This window comes from Acinonyx jubatus, chromosome E2, assembly GCF_027475565.1.
Source record: "Acinonyx jubatus isolate Ajub_Pintada_27869175 chromosome E2, VMU_Ajub_asm_v1.0, whole genome shotgun sequence".
NCBI classification, from domain to species: Eukaryota; Metazoa; Chordata; class Mammalia; order Carnivora; family Felidae; genus Acinonyx; species Acinonyx jubatus.
In genome coordinates this window covers 58,526,446-58,548,087 of record NC_069396.1, presented here as the reverse complement: position 1 = coordinate 58,548,087, position 21,642 = coordinate 58,526,446, and the positions used below count along the sequence as shown (strand labels likewise).

Genomic DNA, 21,642 nt, shown 5'->3' with positions numbered 1-21,642 from the left:
AGTTAAGTATTTAAACCTGAATCACCTGCCCTCCCCCTCTCCCCACAAGCAGGAGACTGATTTTGATGGCGGAACTGGTTCCTGTATCTTCTGAACCCGGCGACTGTTTAAAATGACACTGGTCTCTCAGGGCGCCTGGGTGGCTCAGCCAGTTGAGCATCCGACTTAATTTGGGCTCAGGTCATGATCTCACCGTTGATGAGATCCAGGCCTGTGTTCGGCTCTTTGTTGACAGCGTGCAGCCTGCTTGGGATGCTCTCTGTGCCCCTCCCCCACTCTCTCCCTCTCTCTCTCAATAAATAAACATTTTTTTAAAATTACACCGTTAAAAGTTTTATTGTAAAAAAACCTAAACGACCACTATGAGAAACTTCGGCATCCCAAGTGCTTATTATTTGCTGACCCTGAAAACCACCTCCTCCCTGTCACACAGCTTGTCAGCTTCTGCGGCGTTAGTGGCTTGGGGACAGACAGAGGGATGGAGGGGAGCGGGGCTCTGGCTTCCACCCCAGGAGGAAACTCAAGAGGGTGCCCACCTGGCATCTGCACTAGATCTAGGGTCCCAAAATGTCCACATTCACTTATGGAGTCCACCTCCCCTCTCAGCCCCCTCCTCCGGAGTGTCCCCCCCGGGACACTAAGTGCTCTGTCCCAGCCGTTACAGTCCACTCCCACGGCCTAGAACCCTGATGCCCCGGTTCCTGGGGCTCCCGTGAGTGTCCAGCCACAGCGACCCTGACCATGTTCCTAAGCACATCAGACACGGAGGGACTGGCTTCCTCCTTCGGCCCTGCGGGTGCCCCGTAGCAAGAGGACCTGTGCACAAGTCCCCGTTCGTAAGGCCCGCCTGAGGCGCGCTACCCGGGGGCTCCCGCGTCTGCACCGCCCGTGCTGTGGGCTCAGCCCCCCCCCCAAGCGCCCCCCACGCCTCCCGGGGACCAGGCGTCCCCCACGCCTCCCCCTAGGTGTGGATCCTCAGGTGGCGCGTGAGGTTGGTGTTCCGGCTGAAGGTTTTCCCGCACTCGCCGCACCTATAGGGCTTCTCGCCGGTGTGGATGCGCTGGTGGACGGTGAGCGAAGAGTTCTTGATGAAGGCCTTGCCGCACTGGGCGCAGCGGTACGGCTTCTCGCCCGTGTGGATGCGCTGGTGCTCGATGAGGTACGCGCTCTGGCTGAAGGCCTTGCCGCACTCGCCGCACGCGTACGGCTTCTCGCCGGTGTGGCCCGTCTGGTGCACGAGCAGGGACGAGCGGCCCGTGAAGTGCTTCCTGCACACGGAGCACTCGTACGGCTTCTCGCCCGTGTGCACCCGCCGGTGCTGCGTGAGCGACGAGTTCTTGCTGAAGGCCTTGCCACACGCGTTGCACTCGAAGGGCTTGACCCCGATGTGGAAGCGCTGGTGCTGGATCAGGTAGGAGCTCTGGCTGAAGGCCTTGCCGCACTCGCCGCACACGTACGGCTTCTCGCCCGTGTGGTTCCGCCGGTGCAGCGTCAGCGACGAGCTCTTGTTGAAGGCCTTGCCGCAGTCCCCGCAGCGGAACGGCTTCTCGCCCGTGTGCGTGCGCCGGTGCTCGGTCAGGTGCATGTTCTGGCTGAAGGCGCGCCCGCACTCGGCGCACGCGTACGGCTTCTCGCCCGTGTGCGTGCGCCGATGCACGGTCAGGTGCATGTTCTGGCTGAAGGCCTTGCCGCAGTCCCCGCACGCGTACGGCCGCTCGCCCGTGTGCACGCGCTCGTGCTGCGCCAGGGACGAGGTCTTGCGAAAGGCCTTCCCGCACGCGGCGCACGCGTACGGCTTCTCGCCCGTGTGCGTGCGCTGATGCACGGTCAGGTTCATGCGCTGGCTGAAAGCCTTGCCGCAGTCCCCGCAGCGGTACGGCTTCTCCCCGGTGTGGACCCTGCGGTGGATGGTGAGGGACGAGCGCTCGATGAAGTGCTTCCCGCACTCGTCACACTCGAAGGGCCTCTCCCCGGTGTGGGTCCTCCGATGCTTCACGAGGGACGAGCTGCGGCTGAAGGCCTTGCCGCACGTGGCGCACGCGTAAGGCTTCTCCTCTGCGTCCAGTCTGGAGGGCTGGCTGAGGTCTGCGCAGAGCACCACACGCGGCTGGGACCCTGCTTCCCCCGGACCCGCCGATGGTGGCGGGCGCAGGCTGGAGCTTTGGGGGGTGAGGACCTGAGGTTCCCGACGACACTCGGGGGCAAGCTCCTGAGAAACCTCCGACCGCCCCAGGCATGTCCTGGCGCCCCCCTGCTGCCTCCTCTCCACCCAGTCACCCAGGGTCCATGCGCCTTCAAAGGCCAGGCCGCAGGCACCATTTCTCGTGGGTCCCTCGGCCACCGCCCCGACGGATGGCCTGTGTTCCGCAATGTCCTCCTTTGGACCCGATTCCTTCATTTCAGGTCTAGACTCCAAGTCTGGGGGAGGGGAGAGAGAAGACGAGACACATGGAGTTAACAAGGCTGGGAGCAAGGACCTTCCAGAGCGTGGGATGGGCAGGTGACATCGGAGACCGCCCTGCCGAGCGCAAGGGCAGCGATGAGCGGGTGGCAAAGGTGGTCTGAAGAGGCAGAGCCCACATGAGGCGGAGGGGGGTGGAGGGGACAGGACCTGTCCCTTCGGGGGAGCGGAGACAAGGGCAGCCCAGCCCGCACACAGGAGCTCAGAGGAGAGCCGCCTGTACAGAAACAACAGGAGGTACCAGGCTTGGACCGAGCGGATCAGCTCGAGGAAACCCGAACAAGTTCTGCAATGGGCTCCTTGCTTCCAGGGACCACCCCGAACACCCCCAACCGCGGAGGCTTCTCAAAGCATCAGGCGTTGTTAGAAACGCTAAGGTGACAGCTGACATTTATGGGGGTGTGCTGCTTGTCCTCTATCCCCCCACCTGCCAGCCAAGCTCCGCCCTCCCCTGCCCCTCCCCCCCTCCTCCGCTGCCCAGACCCTCGCACCTCTGCACATCCCCCCCCCCCCCCCCCCCCGCGCCGGAATCACAGCCCCGCCGCGGCTCGAGTGCCCGCCTACATGTACCCTGTTGGTTTGTAAATCTCTATTTCCAGTCCAGGGGACTCTCCTGAGTTCCAGACTCTGTATCACGGGTCCAACGGCTTCATTCCCAACATGCAGAAGCTGTGAGATCTTCACACAACAATCTCCACGTGGAGCCCTCCTTCCCAGGAGGCGACAAGACCCAGCAGGGGAGGAGCAGCTGATCCCGCTCTCCCACTTGAACCCCCACCTAGCCCGCAACCCCTGGAGTCTGAGACCCCTCCCCTAAATCGTGCGGCTGTGCCACACGGCAGTCTGGAATTCAGGGTCTTCTATATGCTGATGCCTCCCCCATTTACCCGTCCAGCCCACACTCTGAGCTCTGCTGGAATATTCGAAAGCCTACCTGGTGTCCCCCCCGGGATACTGCAAACCTAGTGCATCTGATTGGGGCCCCTGCCCCTCCAAGCACTATGATAAAAAGAAAGGCTCATCAAAGAGACTTAGCAAGTAAGTGAGACACAGAAGAACCAGTACTGTAGGAATCCAGTGACGTGAGGTTCCCGGGGGCATCACGTCCACAGAGACACAAAGCAGACGGCGCCAGGGGCTGGGGGAGGGGGAGGGGGAGAGGGAGTTGGCGCTTAAAGGGCACAGAGTTCCAGTTCTGCCCGGAGAAAAGAGTTCTATGGATGGATGATGGCGGCAGCAGATCAGTGTGAATGTACCTAACACCACCAAACTGTACGCCTAAAAACTGTTAAAACGGTAAACTTTATGTATGTCTTACCACAACAGAAAATAAAATAAAGTAAAATAAAATGGAATTGAATGAAACAAAAAATGAAATGAAATTAAATAAAAAAACATGAAATAACATGAAATGAAATGAAATAAAATAAAATGGAATGGAATGAAATAAAACGAAATAAAAGATAAAATAACATGAAATAAAATAACGAAATGAAATAAAAAATGAAATAAAATAATGAAATGAAATTTAATAAAATAAAATAAAATAAAATAAAATAAAATAAAAACAGATGTGGCAGTCATCCTTGATTCACTCCTTCCCTCCCACCCTCCAGACTGTTAACAAGAGCCCCTGGACGTGCACAACAGACTAGACCAGATCCAATCTCGCGTCGCCCCTGCCCGCGATCCAGTTAGGCACCCTGGATTTCTTGCCTGAATGCGGCAAGACCCGCCACCCTCAGCCCTCCGCAATGCATTCTCCGCTCAGCAGCAAGAGGATATTCTTAGCAGTCAGACCACACCGTCCAGCGCCTTCCTGGTATGCTGACACGTGAAACCACCGCCTTCCCTGGCCTACAGGGTCCTTGGGACAGCGCCAGGGCCCCCTCTCCTGAGCCGTCCCCCACTCTCCATCCCCTGCTCACTTGCTGGCAGCCACACTTGCCCTCTCGTTCCCGTTTTACTCCCTGCCAAGTTCTTCCTGCCTCAGGGCCTTTACATGTGCCGCTGCCCCACCCTTCCCACTGGTGCTCGTCCTTCAGCCCTCAGTGAACACTTCTCCACAGGGAGGTCTTTCCTGTGCATCCTGCGGTGGAAAGGAAGACTCCTCCTGCTAGTCTCTTTCCGGTTTGGTTGTGGGCACTCATCATGGTCTATGGCAACTTTTGTCTGTCCCTGGACCTGCTGATTTCCACCCCACTGTGGAAAGTGAGCTTGTCTGGCCCAGCTCCTGCGGCAGTGCCTGGCACACAGAAGGTATCAGATGCACATTCACTGGGCACCTGCAGTGCTAAGCAATCGGCTTGTATCGTTCCATGTGACCCTGACCACCACATGCGACTTAGGTACTCTTAAGATTGTGCCCATTTTACAGAAGAGGACACGGAGGCTCTGAGAAGGAAGTCACATACTCAAGGCCACAGAGCACTAGAGGCAGAGCTGGGATCCAAGTGGTCTGCTCCCAGAGTGGTGGCCCCCAATGAGTCACTGTTTTGCTGTGAGTTGTCTTCCTCTCCCAGCGGGAAAGATTTGAGAAATACTTAAGGTAGAGGAATGATTGTGGTTTAGTCACCTTGGGGTGTGGTGTGATGCTGAGATGTTTGGGCAGAGTGTGGCACAGGACGTGACGATCGTGGTGGGGGGGGAGGGTAATGGTGGATTTCGGGGGGGGGGGCGATGGGGTCTGAGACATGCTGGGACAGAAGCTGGCTGTGGCTACAAGCTCACAGCGGGCAGAGAGTCAACTATGAGAATAGCTGAAAGTCTTCTGCAGCCCATACTCCGCTCTGAGCCATGACAAGCTGTGAATACACAGCTCGACGGCAACCAGATGAACCCAACCCGCCACCGGGCATTTCACCAAAGAGACTGGCCGGGAGCAAAGTGCTGATGATGCGTGGCTGGTGGACACAGGCATTCTTGCCTACCATCGAGAAAATGCTAACAGCGTCTGCTGAGGTCACTCTGGCAAACAGCCGCTAGTGTGCAAAATGCTATTTGTTCCTTTTGGTCTAAATATGGATGTACTGTTTTTTGTTTTTTGTTTTTCATGTGGTACTCGATTTCTTGTCCTTCAGTTTGTTTTCCTGTATTCTGGATTTCTACGATTGTTTCTGATCACAAAGTAATCCACACTTGTCAGTAAAACACCAAACATCAAAAAATAACATAAAACGGAAACCTCCTGCGATCTCTTCTGTCTGCATTAACTGTTTGGTGTGTACTTTTACAGAACTTTTTCCCCAGTGCCTACCTTTTTATTATATTTTATTTTTTAATGTTTATGTATTTATTTTGAGAGAGGGAAAGCACAAGCAGGGGAGGGGCAGAGGTTGAGATGGAGAGAATCCCAGGCAGGCTCCACACGATCGGCGGAGAACTCACGAACCATGAGATCATGGCCTGACCTGAAATCAAGAGTCGGATGCTCAGCTGACTGAGCCACCCAGGTGGTCCTACGATCACCCAGTTTACTCACGGGAAAGGCTGCAGGCTGCAGCACCGAGGAGTAAACTGAGGCAGAGCCCAGCAGACCCCCTGAGCAGAGAGAGTGCTTTGGAGATCTGCAAGGTCCTCCCTGAAGCATCAGATTACAGATCACAACATGCATACATGGAAACTACCCACGCTCGCAGAAGAACCCAAAAGGATTTGAAAGCAGTACCCAGAGCCCGTCAGGGCTGGGCACAGAGCCTTCTCACACCAGCCAGCCAGGTAACCCACACCATCGAATTCACGGGCAGCGGGCAGGGCACTCAGGGGGTTGTGGGGACAGCAAGCCGTCTAGACTGAGCACAGGTCATAATGGCAGAAAGTGAGAGCAGGTCAAATGACACGGGGTTGATGTCAAAACAGATACAGATGAAGGACACAGAACAGAGCCGGGAGTTCGACCCACACACGCGCACGCGGACAGCTGATTTTTGACAAACATGCAAAGGCAATTCAGTGGAGAAAATTCAGTGGAAATGTTTCCAGTGGAACAGTTCGGCCTTTTTAACGAAGCCCGTGGAACAAGTGGATACTCTCAACGACCAAATTGAGCTTCAATGAACACTTTGCATCATTACAAAAATTAACTCTCTAGGGATCCCAGAAGAAAACACAAAACCTAAAAACCCTACGGTTTATGGAAGAGAACCTTTGTGGCCTGTGACAGGCAAAGATTTCGTAGATATGGTCCCAAAAGCATGATCCTCGAGGAAAATGATTGATAAACTGGACTTCGTCAAGTTAAAAACTTCTGCTCTTCAACAATTAGTTGACTGTGGGGCACTTGGACACCTGCATTGAACAGTGACGTCAGGCCCCTTTTCTACACGGTTCACAAAAACTCACTCAAAATGGACCAACAACCTAAACAAAGAGCCGAAACTATAAAAGTCTTAGAAGAAAACACAGGAAGGAATCTTAGCGGCTTGGGTTGGGCAATGGTCTCTTAGGACACCAAAAGCATGGAAGATCCCCAAGAAAGGCTAAAATAACAAAGATTGCACATCCAAAATTTTGACAGATCACAGAGTAGCCGGAACTCCTAAGCACGGAAATGTGAAATGGCACCAACCGCTTTGCAAAAAACGTCTGGCGGTTTCCTGAAAGGTCGGGACACATCATTGCATGGTTCAACTGTTCTCCTGGTGTTTGCTCAAGAGAAAGGAAAACACAGGTCCTCGGTGAAAGCTGTCCGCACGGGTTCACAGCAGCTCTATTTCTATCAGCCCAGAATCGGAGACAGCGCAGATGTTTGCCAACAAGCGAAGGGACACGCAGACTGTGTTCTATCCAGGAAGTAGACTGTTACTCGGCAATTAAGAGGAGTGAACTACTTGTACACGCAACATGGCGAACCTCAAAATACTTCTGCCGAGTGCAAGGAATCAGACCAAAAAGACTACTGGCTGTATCAATGCATCTATATAAAGTTGCAGAATGCGCAGATTAAACCAAAATGCCGTAAGGCTGCCCAAGGAACGGAGGTGCGTGCAGGAAGCACTGGCAGGTGCTGGAAATGGGTAATGGATATGTTCGTCATCTGGACCGTGGTCATGGCTTCCCCCCAGGTGTAGACGGGTGTCAGGATGCATCCAATTGTTCGCTTTAAAAAAGTGCAGTTAACTGTAGGTCAATTATACTTCACAAAAGCCATAAAAGAAGTGAGAACATATTCTAGTTCTGAAAATTAGTGGGTTTTTTTAACCTAACACTATTATCAAGGGACATCTTTCCACGTCAGCGTCTACAGAGAGCCCTCATCTTTGAAGAGCTGTGTGGTCTCCATCTCACTGGTATAATGGGATATGTTTAGCCAGTCTTGTGTAGGTAGGCATTTAGGCCTTTTATCCTTTTCCTCCTATGTAAAACTTTGCACACTTATAGGGAGATATCTTACAGGGAGATCGCTAAAGACAGAACCGTTAAAAATGTGGTTGATAACGCCAAACGGTCCTCCAAAAGAGCTGTCCCAACTTTATGCTCCTAAAACAAGAAAGTCCTTTTCCCTACACTCTCATAATACAGGCTATTTTCATTCTTTTTCATCTCTGTGTACCTCATGGGCAAAAACTAGATTTCTTTGACTTGATTTGTATTTATTTCTCTGACTATTGGTAAGCTTTAAAATTTTTTTATGAAGTGTAATTTTGTATATTTCTACATTCATGAACTGCCAGCTCATAGGTTTGGTCTACCTTCCTATCATCCTTTTTCTTGTTTTATTCTTGTTTACTCCTAGGAGCTCTTTATATAATTATAATCCTTTGACCAGTATACAGGTGGTAAATATTATTCCCCCATTACCTGTCAACTTTATTTTTATCTTTGAGTCATTTAAACTTCCTACATAGTCAAATCTGCCCATCTTTTTTCTTATTTCTTTGCAGGCCGGCGGTGAGAAATTCAGCAAAGCTGCCCCCTTACCCAGAGAAACCAGGTTCCTGTAGTTCTCCAGCATCACATCTCTGTACAGGTCCTTCTGGGCAGGCTCCAGCTGCTGCCACTCCTCCTGCGTGAAGTCCACGGCCACGTCCCTGAATGTCACTGATTCCTGTAAGAGGAAACCCACAACCGCTCACCGCAGGGCCCTGCTCACAGAGGTCTGGAGAAATGGCCGGAAAAGCCAAGAGGATTTAGGGAGGGCAGACAAATCTGGAGTGATTTCAACAAGGTTCGGAGTTCTGAAGGGACCAACTGCTCAGTGTCCTTGGTGCCTACTTCTATTGGGATGGTCCTCGGACAGAGAAACAAAACAAACGTAAGATTGTTTAGAGCGGAAAGTGACACACTTGAGAAGCAGAGAAGGAACCAAAGGTATAATGACCGTAACCCTGTGAATCGCCCTGTGCATGAATTGCCCGTCAAAGGCAGAATCCTAGATGGGATCCAGTAGTTCAACAAACTGTCCTGAGCCCCTACGGAGCTGCAGGCACTGAGCTGGGTGCTGGGCAGGAGCCATGGAAAGTTCAAGAACCAGGTCCTCGTGGACGAGGCAGGAACACACACGGGACAGACCGGCCATCTGCTCAATACCACTGTGAAGGTATGAACGAGATCCTCCAGGCACCTGAGCAAAGGCAGCCTGAGGGGGTGTCCGGGGAGATTTCGGAAAGTTGACACCAAATGTGGTCTGAGGGGACAGTTAGTGGTTGGGTCCGTGGGATGAGATTCTGGAGGGGGGAGGGGCTGGGATGAAGACCTGAGGCTAAAAGGCAGATGGGCCCAGGGCGGGGGACGGTGGGAAGTTCACGGGGTGGAAGCCTCAGTGCCTTCCCAGCTGATGCCGTGAGCCCCGTGGATATAACGAATATCCCATAGCACGGGAGGTAATGACGGGGGGCGATGGCGGCCATCACAACGGTGACAAGACCTATCACTTGTTATGCAGACGCTATGGGCCGGGTCCCATTCGAAGTGCTTGTTATAGGTCGAGTTCTGCCCACCCCCAAGTCCTAACCCCCAGCATCCCCGAATGGGACATCATTTGGAACTAGGGACAGTGCAGTTGTAATTAGTTAGGAGGAAATCATACTGGAGGAGGAGGGGGGCCCTTAAACCTTCAGGACTGGCATCCTTATAAAAAAGGGAAATTCAGACCTGCACGGGCACACAGGGAGAACACCCTGTGAAGTGACCCTATGCCGCCACAAGCCAAGACCTACCAGCGGCCAGAAGGGAGGCCCGGAACGCATCCTTCCCTAACACCTTCAGAGGAAGCACGGCCCTGCCGACACCATGACCTTGTGGCCTCCGTCCTCCAGGACTGTGAGGACACACAGTTACGTTGTTTAAGCCCCCCAGTCTGGGGTCACTTTTCTTACGGCAGCCTTAGCAAACCAACACATCCGTCTTGCTCTCTGTGATCCCCAGTGCTTTGTACCATGCCTGGCATACAGTAGGCACTCACTAAGTAGCTCCTGAATGAATCCGTGGATCAGTGAGTAAGGAGGGCATGAGGACTGAGGAAGTTAATCCACGTCTGAGGCTCAGAACATTGCACGTATACAGTAAGTGCTCAAACACCGTCAGCCACCGTTACTGCCGCCCACTCGTCCTCGACTCTCTCCTCGGTCCTCTGAGCACCTCTGCCGGATGGACAGTGAGAGACCCTCTCCGCGGGCCACTCCCTTCATTGTCCCGAGTGCCTGCCCGGTGCCAGGGCTCACGCTGTGCCCCCCATCTCAGTCTCAGCGGCCCCCACCACTTGACGTGGAAGCAGCATAACCCGGTGGTTATGGGTTTGGACTTGGGAGCCGGGTAGCCTGCAGCGAAATCCTGGCTCTGCCCCTTCCTGTGTGTCCTTGGGCTACTGTCTTAACCCTTCTGTGTCTTGTTTGTTCAGCAGGCTTCAGAACAACAATGTCCCCCCCCGCCCCGGTACTGGTCACGAACTTCAGAACAACAATGTCTCCCCCCACCGTAGTGGTCACGAACTTCAGAACAACAATGTCCCCCCCCCCATAGTGATCATGGACTTCAGAACAACAATGTCCCCCCCCCCCGTAGTGGTCACGAACTTCAGAACAACAATGTCCCCCCTCCTTAGTGGTCATGAACTTCAGAACAACAATGTTCCCCCCCCCATACTGGTCACGAACTTCAGAACAACAATGTCCCCTCCCATAGTGATCATGGACTTCAGAACAACAATACCCCCCCGTACTGGTCACGAACTTCAGAACAACAATGTCCCCCCCATAGTGATCATGGACTTCAAAACAACAATACCCCCCCGTAGTGGTCACGAACTTCAGAACAACAATGTCCCCCCCCCATAGTGGTCACAAACTTCAGAACAACAATGTCCCCCCCCATAGTGATCATGGACTTCGGAACAACAATGTCCCCCCCCCCGTAGTGGTCACGAACTTCAGAACAACAATGTCCCCCCCCCATAGTGATCATGGACTTCAGAACAACAATGTCCCCCCCCCCGTAGTGGTCACGAACTTCAGAACAACAATGTCCCCCCTCCTTAGTAGTCACGAACTTCAGAACAACAATGTCCCCCCCCTGTAGTGGTCACAAACTTCAGAACAACAATGTCCCCCCCCACCCCGTAGTGGTCATGAACTTCAGAACAACAATGTCCCCTCCCCCCCGTAGTGGTCACAAACTTCAGAACAACGTCCCCCCTCCTTAGTGGTGGCGAACTTCAGAACAACAACGTCCCCCACCCCCATAGTGGTCACGGACTTCAGAACAACAATGTCCCCCCCCCCATAGTGGTCACAAACTTCAGAACAACAATGTCCCCCCCCCGTAGTGGTCACTAACTTCAGAACAACAATGTCCCCCCTCATTAGTGATCACGGACTTCAGAACAACAATGTCCCCCCACCCCCGTAGTGGTCACGAACTTCAGAACAACAACGTTCCCCCTCCTTAGTGGTCATGAACTTCAGACCAACAATGTCCCCCGCTCTGTACTGGTCATGGGCGTTAAGCGAGGTAATGTACGTATGCTTCCGGCACAGTCTGGTACAGCTAAGTATGTGCCTGGTTCATGTCAACTTTTGCTATCATCATCTGATTAATTTTGGCATTTCATATATATATTCTCTATATATTTAGTATTAATAGTGATTATTATCATTGTAATACTATTATTTGATTCTTTGAACTAATAGGACCTTTGGCCAGTCCTAATAACAATTCCTTCTTTATTTTTTTTATTTATTTTTAAGTGTTTATTCATTCATTTATTTTTTTTTTTTTTGAGAGGGACAGAGTGTGCATGGGGGGGGCAAGGCGCAGAGAGAGAAAGAGAATCTCAAGCTGGCTCTGCACTGTGCGTGCAGAGCCTGATGCAGTTCTTGATCCCATGAACCGTGAGATCACGACCTGAGCTGAAATCAAGAGTCGGACGCTTAACAATCTGAGCCACCCAGGTGCCCCAATAATTCCTTCTTTAAAAACCCCTGCTTTATTGAGGTACGGATGACATACAAAGAGCTGTGGATATTAATTAAGTTTGGAAAGTACACACCCATGTAATCACCACTGCAATCAAGGCCATAAACTTATCCATCACTTCTAAAAGTTTCCTCCTTCCCCTTTAAAACGTGTTTTAGGGGCGCCTGGGTGGCTCAGTCGGTTGGGCGGCCGACTTCGGCTCAGGTCATGATCTCACGGTCCGTGAGTTCGAGCCCCGCGTCAGGCTCTGTGCTGACAGCTCAGAGCCGGGAGCCTGTTTCCGATTCTGTGTCTCCCTCTCTCTGACCCTCCCCTGTTCATGCTCCGTCTCTCTCTGTCTCAAAAATAAATAAACGTTAAAAAAAAAATTAAAAAAAAAAAAAACGTGTTTTATTTTTTAATATAATAATCCCTTCAGAAAGTCTTCCCTAAACATGTTCCATCTCAACTCACTCACTAGGTAAACTCTTTTTCAAGCAGGTCCCACACACCCAGCCTGGGCTGGGGGTGCACAAAAATGCTTGAAGCCAAAATGGACAGTCTTGAAGTTTTGGACCCTACACCTTACAGCAAAGGATGCTGGGAGGGCAGACAGCAGGGGATCGAGGAGGCTTAACCCCCCAACACGCACAAGCTGTTGCAGTCCTCCTAGGTAACGCAGGTAAAAGAAATCAAGACAACCACCCCGGACCAGTTATAAATGAAGACATCATGTGCGGCTGCTTTGGGAGACAGTCTGACAGTTCCCTAGATGGTTAAACAGAATCATCACATGAGGCCGCAATCCTACTGCTGGGTCTATACGCTGGAGAAATGCAGACACGGGTGCAAACCAAAGCCTTGGAATGTTCACTGCAGCATGACTGAGAATGACCAGCCAGTGGAAACAACCCAAATGTCCATCACCCGCAGAATGGGGAAACAAAATGTGTTTTTTCTAGCCACACAGTGGAGTATTACTCGCCCATGAAAAGGAAGGAAGCACTAGCCTGTGCTACATGAAGGAACCTCAAAACCAGGATGCTGAGGGGCGCCTGGGGGGCTCAGTCAGTTAACTGTGTGACTCTTGACTTGGGCTCAGGTCATGATCTCACAGTTCATGAGTTCAGGCCCTGCATCTGGGCTCCGTGCTGTCAGTGTGGAGCCTGCCTGGGATTCTCTCTCTGCCCCTCCCCTGCTGGTGCTCTCTCAAGTAAATAAACATTAAAAAACAATCATGATGCTGAAAGGCAGATACAGAAGACCATACAACGTGTGATTTCATTTACATGGAATGTGTCGGATATGAAAATTCATGGAGACAGAAAGCAGATTCGCGGCTGCCAGGGGCAGGGGGCCGGTGGAGGAAAGTGGGAATAACTGGTAATGGGGCACACATTTCCTGTTTGCATTATGGACAGGGTTTTTTTTTCACATTTATTTATTTTTGAGAAAGAGAGAGAGAGAAAAGGAGCAGGGGAGGGGCAGAGAGAGAGGGAGACACAGAATCCAAAGCAGGCTCCAGGCTCTGAGCTGTCAGCACAGAGCACAACATGGGGCTCGAACCCACGAACGGCGAGATCACAACCTGAGCTGAAGTCAGACACTTAACCAACTGAGCCACCCAGGCGCCCCTGGACTATGACTCTTCTAGCCAGCCTCTGTTCCTTGCAGACAGACCTTTAGGCTGTTTGCACCCATTGCTATTAGAGTGGACCCCCCCCCCCCCGCCGCACCAAAAAGAAGAGGTGCCAAGAATATCCCTGTAAATAGATCTCAGTGTTCATGTGTCAACAGAACTGTAGGATCAATTCTTAGAAAGGACATGCTGGGTCTAAGGAGAAGGTGAGGGTTTTTTTGTTGTTGTTGTTGTTTTAATTTTTAATGTTTATTTATTTTTGAGAGACAGAGAATGAGCATGGGAGGGACAGAGAGAGAGGGAAATACAGAATCCGAAGCCGGCTCCAGGCTCCGAGCTCTCAGCACAGAGCCCAACGCGGGGCTCAAACCCACGAACTGTGAGATCATGACCTGAGCCGAAGTCGGACACTTAACTGACTGAGCCACCCAGGCGCCCCCGTTTTTTGTTTTTAATCCAGTTTTAACAAAAACGTGACAGATTTTTTAAAGTTTATTTATTTTAAAAGGCAGAGAGAGTGTGTGCCCGCATGTGTAAGAGTGAGGGAGGGGCAGAGAGAAAGGGAGGGTGAAAGAGAATCCCAAGCTGGGTCTGAGCTGTCAGCGTGAAGCCCAATGCGGGGCTCGAACCCATGAACCATGAGATCATGACCTGAACCGAAATCAAGAATCAGATGCTTAATTGACTGAGCCACCCGGGTGCCCCGAGACAGATTTGGTTTTAAACATATGAAGCTCTTTTGTATTTTAAAATTATAGAATAAATTAAGAAACATGGGGTGCCTGGGTGGCTCAGTTGGTTAAGCATCCGACTGCGGCTCAGGTCGTGATCTCGCCATTCGTGGGTTCGAGCCCAACATTTGGTGCTGACCGCTCAGAGCCTGGAGCCTGCTTCAGATTCTGTGTCTCCCTCTCTCTTTGCCCATTCCCCAGTCCCACTCTGTCTCTGTCTCAAAAATAAGTGAACATTAAAACAAACAAAAAACAAAAAAGCAAGCCTGGGAAGAATACTCCCCCCCCCCCCCACACACATACACATACCTGTTTAAAATTGCAAGAATACAATTGCAAGAATAAAATTGCAAGAATACAGCAAGTCCTGTAGGCTGACTATAGCACAAGACAGATAATTCCCCCGCCTGCAGAAATAGCTAATAACATTTTCTGGAAATAAAGCCTCAGTAATAACACAAACAATGCTACTCAGAAAGAGCCCGTGGGACACCTTCTGCCACCACCTATCACGCTCAAGGTTTGTACCACTTGTCACTTATACCTAAAGTGCAGAACGTTAACTTCTGACGACGGCCAACCCGCCCAGGGGAGGCCTCTCCTCTGTCCTGGGGGGAACACATTCTGCCACCACGGGTTGGGGACTCATGGAACGCCTCAGAAGTATCCAACCACGGATTCCCCGGATTCCTCTCCAAGAAATCGCTCCTGAGAAATCGCACGAGATGCAGGGCAAGACTTCTGCCCAGCCATGTCCCTCCTGACATTATCTGTAACCATGCATAACTGGAGACAGATACACGTCCTACAACAGGGCAACCACTGAGGAAGCCAGCTACAGCCCTTAGAGAAAATCCTCACATAGACATTGAAGTTGATGTTACAGGCCGTTCTGAACCACACAGAGAAATGCTTAGGATGAAATCTTTGACGAAAAAAAAAAAAACAGGATATAAAAACTGCTTAGCCAGGGTCGTTCTTATTTTTGCAAAACACCACGTGTGCAGGGAGAGAAAGGCTCACAAACATTCCAGAGAGGTTCTCTCCTGGGGTAAGATCACAGGTCATGCAGACTGTCTTAGCTGTGTTCTTCTGGATCTTTCTAAGCCTTTTATAATGATCATGAATGTCATTACCTACCAGAAATTTTCTTTGATTTTTATCATAGACTATTTACAGCATCAAAAAATTACTAAAAAAAAAGAAATCAAAGTCACTGGATGAACATTTAGGTACAACGATAATGCAAGCAAACAAGTGATGTGTGTAAAGTTTATGAAGTTTCAAAATAAGGGAAATCCTTTTTTTTTAAAGTTCATTTTATTTTTTGAGAGAGAGAGAGAGCGTGCGCAGAGAAGGGGCAGAGAGAGAGGGCACGCTCCACACCCTCGGTGCACAGGCTGCTTGAGGCTCAAACTCCCAAAACCGTGAGATCCTGACCCGAGCGGAAACCAAGAGTCAGACGCTTAACCCACTGAGCCACACAGGCGCCCTGGGAAATCCTTATTGATTAAAGTTGGATGGGGGAAAAATACCAATATTAAAACCGCAAAGCCAATACTTCGTCAGTTTTTAAAAAGAATCATCAGAGGGGCTCCTGGGTGGCTCAGTCGGTTAAGCGTCCAACTTCAGCTCAGGTCATGATCTCACGGTTCGTGGGTTCGAGCCCTGCATCAGGCTCTCTGCTGACAGCACGGAGCCTGCTTGGGATTCTCTCTCTACCTCTCTCTCTGTCCCTCCTCTGCTTGTGCTCTCTCTCTGTCAAAAATAAATAAATTTAATAAACATTAAAAAGAAGAGTAATCAGAATAAATGAATACACAAATATCCATATGGTTATCTGTGGGTAGAGGGACTGTGTATGGGTGAATTATACTGTCTTACCTATAGTTTATGGGTTCTTCCTGTTTTCTAGAAGGAGCATTTATTTATATGCTATTTTTTTAATTATGAAATATCTCTGGCATAAAACGAAGTTTGGAGAAAAATACAACAGCCACACACATACCCCCCTCTAAAGCATAAAGCACAGTTAGCGGGAGCCACAGACGCCCAGGTACCCCTACCCCTCCAGTGTCATCCCTGCTCTCCCTGAAGGTGACCGCTGTCTTCGATGTGCAGCCTTGTTCCAGCGCGTGTCCTTCACCACGCGTGTGGATGCTCATAAGGGACAGTCACACGTGTGGGACGGTGCTGCCCAGGGGCCTTTGTCACACTGGATGTGATGTGTTTAAACCACCACTCCCCAGGCGCCCATCAGTGTCTCCAGAAAGCCCTAAGGACAGAGCTGGTCACCCCCAAGCTCTGTCCGTCCCCCTCGGCCGACCAAAGCCAGTGTCGCAGGGCAGGCAAGAGGCTGCTGGGCCCGGAAAGGGCCGAGCAGAGAGGATCATCACCCATGCAGGCCACCCCATCCTCGGGGCAGACACAGCCCTCAGGAGACAGGGCCGAGTATGTGAGCCCTGCAGGGGCCCTGCCCTCTGGCCTTAGCCTCTGGAATGCAGTGCAAGAGGGCCACATGACTCACCAGGGCCTCGTCAGTCAGCAGCTGGGTGGCCATCCCTCCAGCGCCCAGGGTGACAGGAACGGGCCGACTGTGGTTGGGAGAGAGAGAGTGAGGGTACAGTGAGAGACCAGAGACCAGGCCTGGGCCTGCTTCACAGTGCAGACAGGACACGTACCCAGCAGGAAGCAGACAAGGAGGGACACACACACACACACACACACACACACACACACCAGTAACAAATGCTAACCACACTTACTGCATGCAAGGGCCCAGACACACGTCTCTCCTTCAATCCTAATGCTCCTCAAGGTGAGTCCTATTTCCACCCCATTTCACAGATGAGAAAACTGAGGCCCGAGAGCTAAGCCACGTGCCCAAGATTCCACAGGGAATGGAGCTGGGCAGGGTACGTCCAGGTCCACCCACGTGCTCGCTGCCTCTCGAAGGCACACCCGGACACCCACCCACAGCCACTCACCCAGCAAGAGTGTGCGAGTGTCCGAGTGCTGGTCTGGGGCCCCACTCCCCACCCCTGGGGGAGCTTCCCCACATTTCGTGGAGTAACTGTGAGGTTCAAGTGACACACACACAGAAGGAACCGGAGCCTTACAGCTCACTGTAAGAGCTCCAGACATATCAGCGGTTATTACTGTTATGGGTCCAGTGGGAAGCCGTCAGCTTTGTTTCAATGGGTCTCCTTTTTTACAGCAATGCCCCGCTTCCGGTTACGGCAGTCACACAGAATGCCCTTTGAAACGCAGCTGATTTAAGTAAAATAAATAAATAAAATTTAAAAACCAGTGAGCCAATTTAAATAAAAGACAAAGTTTTACTTTGGACAGGTGGCACAGGTTAGGGCAAATTCCTGGGAGTTTAGGGTATGTTGGTTCACTCTTGGTTCCATGGTGACCTGCCAGGACTTGCATGCCTCCAGTGATGGGGAGCTCACTACCTATGTTGCCAATACCTCTGAATAGAAACACGTTTTCCTTCTGCTAGAAGCCAAAAATATGCCTCCCTAGACCTCCCTCAGGATCACCTGGAACAGGCACAGACGGTTAGCTACCGTGCCATTTCTCCAAGTGCCAGAAATCACTAGGGATGTTTATTATTATTCAGAACACACATCCCTAGGCCCCCGTCCAGACACTCTGCATCAAACCATGTGGGATGGGGGTCCAGAACCATAATTTCCAAACGGAATTACTAAAGTGTGTAATTTCCAAACGAAATTCTTAAGGTGTAAGAACCACAAAGACAAAGAAGGGCCTTTTTGAGGCCAAATGGCCCCCCACTTTCACAAGCAAAAATTTGTGATTTTAACTATGCAGGTCACACATAAGGACAGGCTGGCAGAAACCTTTAGAATACCAGTTCTCTCCCGGGGGTGATTTTGGCCCCAGGAGACATTGGGCAACACCTGGAGACATTTGTAGGTGCCACAATTTGGGGGCACGTCACGCCATGAGCATTTGGTGGGTGGAGACCAAGGATGCTGTTCAATCACTGCACGAGACGAACGTCAACAGTGTGGATGCTCGGAATCCCCACCGTTGATCACAAAGGCGTGGGCACAGGTCTCTTATGACCCACGACCCACGTCCGCAAACTCCATAGCACAGAGTCTGGCCTACAGCAAGCCCTCAAGAAACATGTCCTCCAGCTTAAAACTCTCCAGTGGTTTCCCACAGCATCAGAGATCATCCACAGTCTTCCCACGCGGCCCAGACCTCGAACACTTGGCCCCAGGCACGTCGGCCTTCCCATGTGCCTCCCTCTTCAGAAATGCCCATCCCGTGGCTAGCTCCTCCCCACGGTCACCTGCTTGGACAAGTCCCCCACCCCCAGACCCCTGAGCTCAAGTGGCAACACTCTCCCCGCCCTTCCACCATCTTCTTACAGCAGACATCATTATTGACAACTGTCTTTTCAAAAAGCTGTTCTCGGGGCGCCTGGGTGGCTCAGTCCGTTAAACATCTGACTTTGGCTCACGTCATGATCTTGCGGTCCATGAGTTCGAGCCCCAAGTCAGGCTCTGTGCTGACAGTTCGGAGCCTGGAGCCTGCTTTGGATTCTGTGTCTCCCTCTCTCTCTGCCCCTCCTCTGCTCATGCTCTGTCTCTCTCTCTCTCAAAAATAAACATTAAAAAAAAAAAAAAAAAAAAGGCAGCACATGTGGGTGGGTATGCTCCCGTGTGTCATTTCTGAGCCCTGGGGCAAGAACAGGGAATGAAAGACACCAGGTGGCGCCTTGAGGGGGACCAAGTGGGAATGAGAAGGAGTTGTGCATTTTTTCCTTTGTATTCTTTTGTTTCCCTGGATGCAGTATCAAGGTCATCGGTTTTGAAACACAATTTGATTTTTAAAAAGGTATTATTTCTGCACTGGCAGTCTCTGGCTCCCATCCCCATACTGTGAGGTCAACCACACTAGCTCGTCTGGTGGCTGGACAGGGACGTAACCAGACCCAATTCACCCAAGAGGCACAGTGAGCCAAGGGGCCCTGATGTCAAAAAAGGTGAATCTGATCCAACCCAGATTATATTTGTCCTTACGGCAGTGGAATCACAAACTGTGATTTTTCAAGCAAAATTTTAAAGGAGCCCACAAAGTCACAGTGGCCCTGTAAGGTGACTTGTCCAGGGGGCTGGTGACGGCTGAACCCAGTGTGGCCCAGGGTCCGTGCTTCCGCAAAGCCGGTGGCTCCCTCTTTCCTCCTCTTCCTCTCAGCTTTCTGGCATTTCCTTCCTTCCATTGTTCCTAGGGGACAATCCCATGGGGAAAAATCATGGAACTTTGTCTCAGATGAATCCAAAAGAAAAAAGAATTTCCCATTTGTCTGTTGATGGAGCACGGGGGCTCTGAGACCCGGATGACCGGGTGTAGAGCTGGATGACTGACTTAGTCTGAGCTCAGTTTCCCCATCTGTAAAATGATGATGATGACGGCTCCCACCTCAGAGTTCTGGAAGGCCTATAATGGAGGTAGTCCCTGCAAAGTGCCCAGAACACGTTCCCTGAACAAATGAAGCCCTGGTCAGAATGGGGCAGGGGTTTCAGACTCCCCTTTAAGACGGGCCTGGGGAGGAGGGAGGAGAAGAAAGAGCAACCCTCCTTAGCCCCACATGCTGTCACCCACACACTTTGCGGTCCACAGGCTCCCAGCCCCTCCAGAGCCTTCTACGGGCCAGACAAGGCAGTGAGGGCGTGCAAGGAGCTGGGGAATCTGGTGGCCCCAGGCTAGGTCCCCCTGTCCGGCCACACACGGTCTCTCACACAAGCTTTTGGGAGGAGCACACCCGGACATACCCACACACACACACACCTAGGAACGGTCAAGCCTAGACACAGGTGGACACACATGCACACACACACACACACACACACACACAGGTAAAGGCAGTGACGGAGGGGGGCCTCAGAGAGACGCATGGAGACAGGTCCAGAGGCAAAGCCTAGACACAGGTGGGCAACCGATGGCACCTTCACAGAGACACTCTGGCCATACTGATAAAGGCAGACAGGTACAGGTGGACAGGACAGTGACCCCCTCCCCCCCCATTAGAGACAGGACAGGACTCAACACTGGTGGATACCCTGAGAGGCCACCGCAGGGAGGTGCACGCGAGCACATACACACACGCACACGCAGGCACGTATACACGCACACACCACGCACACGGTGCACACACATGCACACTGCGCTCACACGCAGGCACACTACGCGCACGGTGCACACACATGCACACACGTAGGCACAAAGTACACGCACACCGCACGCACAGACGTGCGAGTACACACACATGCACACCTTGCGCGCACACATGCACACGCACCGAGAGGCGAGGCCACAGGAGGCCGCCCAGACTCACACTGACTTGCACACGCGCTACAGCCACACAGACGCGCCCCCTTTCCGGTCAGACCTCCCCACTCCCACCACAGCCCTCAAATACCGTCCCGGTGCCAGCACACCCTCCTGAGTCCGCATGCCCCCTGCCCTCGCCCCTCACCTCGGCCCACAGGTCCCCTCCCCGGGCGAGGGTCGGTCCCGGTCTGGGGAGCGCGCAGGGGCCCCGCCCCCTCTCCTCCCGCCTCGCCCCTCCCCTCCCCGCCCCGCCCCGCCCGCAGCGGGACTCACCCGCGCAGCTCCGCCAGGACAATGACCCGCGCCCGCGGGGCCCGCCCGGCCGCACTGAGCCTGCGCGGAAGGGCGGCCTACACTACCCAGAGGCCCGCGCACGACCGCCTCCGTCGGGCCCTGCGCTGGAGCCGAGCGGAGCCGAGCCCATCCGAGACCCCATAGCGCCCCTCCACCTCCCGGAGGTCCCAGCAGCAACGCGCCAAAAGGGTGCGGTGCGGGTGCGGGTGGGAGGAACGAGGAAGAGGGCGGGGCGGGAGCGAGGGGGGGAAAGGGAGGAGGGAGAGAGAGGAGGGGAGGGAGGGTATGGGGAGGAGGGCAAAGAAGGAGGGGAGGAGGGTGAGAGGGAAGATGGGAGGAGGGTGAGAGGGAAGATGGGAGGGGGAATCCGGGAGGAGAAGGGAAAAGAAAGGGGAGGCCTAGTTAGAAGGAGGAGGGAGGGGGACGAGGAGAAGGGAAGAGATGGGAGGAGGAGGGACCCGGAGGAGGAAGATCTGGGAAAGGGAGGAGAGAAGGAAGAAGAAAGAGTGGGAGGAGATGAGAGGAAGATCTATAAGGAGGAACAGGGCAGGGGGAGAAAAGAAAGTAGGACTGAGGAGGGAGAGCAGGAGGGGAGGAGAATGGGGAGCGGACAAGAAAGAAGGGGGAGGGAAAATTCCAGAAAAGGAGGGGTCGTGGATGGAGGCAGAGAGAAGGGGCCCCAGCACATCTGGAGACATCCTGCAGCCCGGCCAGTGGACCACACTAGGGGACAACACTGGACAGCTTTCTTG

General features: G+C 52.4%; 1 protein-coding gene across 7 annotated transcripts; it reads right to left on the bottom strand.

Moving 5' to 3' along the window:
• Window positions 1–937: 937 nt before the first annotated feature.
• ZNF71 (zinc finger protein 71) lies at window positions 938–21,211 on the bottom strand. Of its 7 annotated transcripts, none has more exons than XM_027037469.2 (4): window positions 20,870–21,211; window positions 16,749–16,815; window positions 8,381–8,507; window positions 938–2,418 (listed from the first exon to the last, which is right to left on the bottom strand). In XM_027037469.2, exons 2-4 carry the CDS (start codon window positions 16,779–16,781, stop codon window positions 962–964), a joined length of 1,617 nt encoding a protein of 538 aa, XP_026893270.1. In that variant the 5' UTR covers window positions 16,782–16,815; window positions 20,870–21,211; the 3' UTR covers window positions 938–961. The 7 variants fall into 7 exon arrangements, with proteins under 7 accessions (XP_026893270.1, XP_026893269.1, XP_026893268.1 ...); XM_027037468.2 differs by lacking the exon at window positions 20,870–21,211 and adding an exon at window positions 20,742–20,816; XM_027037467.2 differs by lacking the exon at window positions 20,870–21,211 and adding an exon at window positions 16,987–20,098.
• Between the last annotated feature and the right edge of the window lie 431 nt (window positions 21,212–21,642).

Bases quoted from the DNA above. Each gene is read 5' to 3' on its own strand.
- ZNF71 (XM_027037467.2), bottom strand. The intron at 8,508-16,748 runs GTGAGTCATGTG...TTCCTCTTACAG, and splicing joins TGCTGACTGACGAGGCCCTG to GAATCAGTGACATTCAGGGA. The intron at 2,419-8,380 runs GTAAGGGGGCAG...CCCCTCCCCCAG, and splicing joins CAGGAACCTGGTTTCTCTGG to ACTTGGAGTCTAGACCTGAA.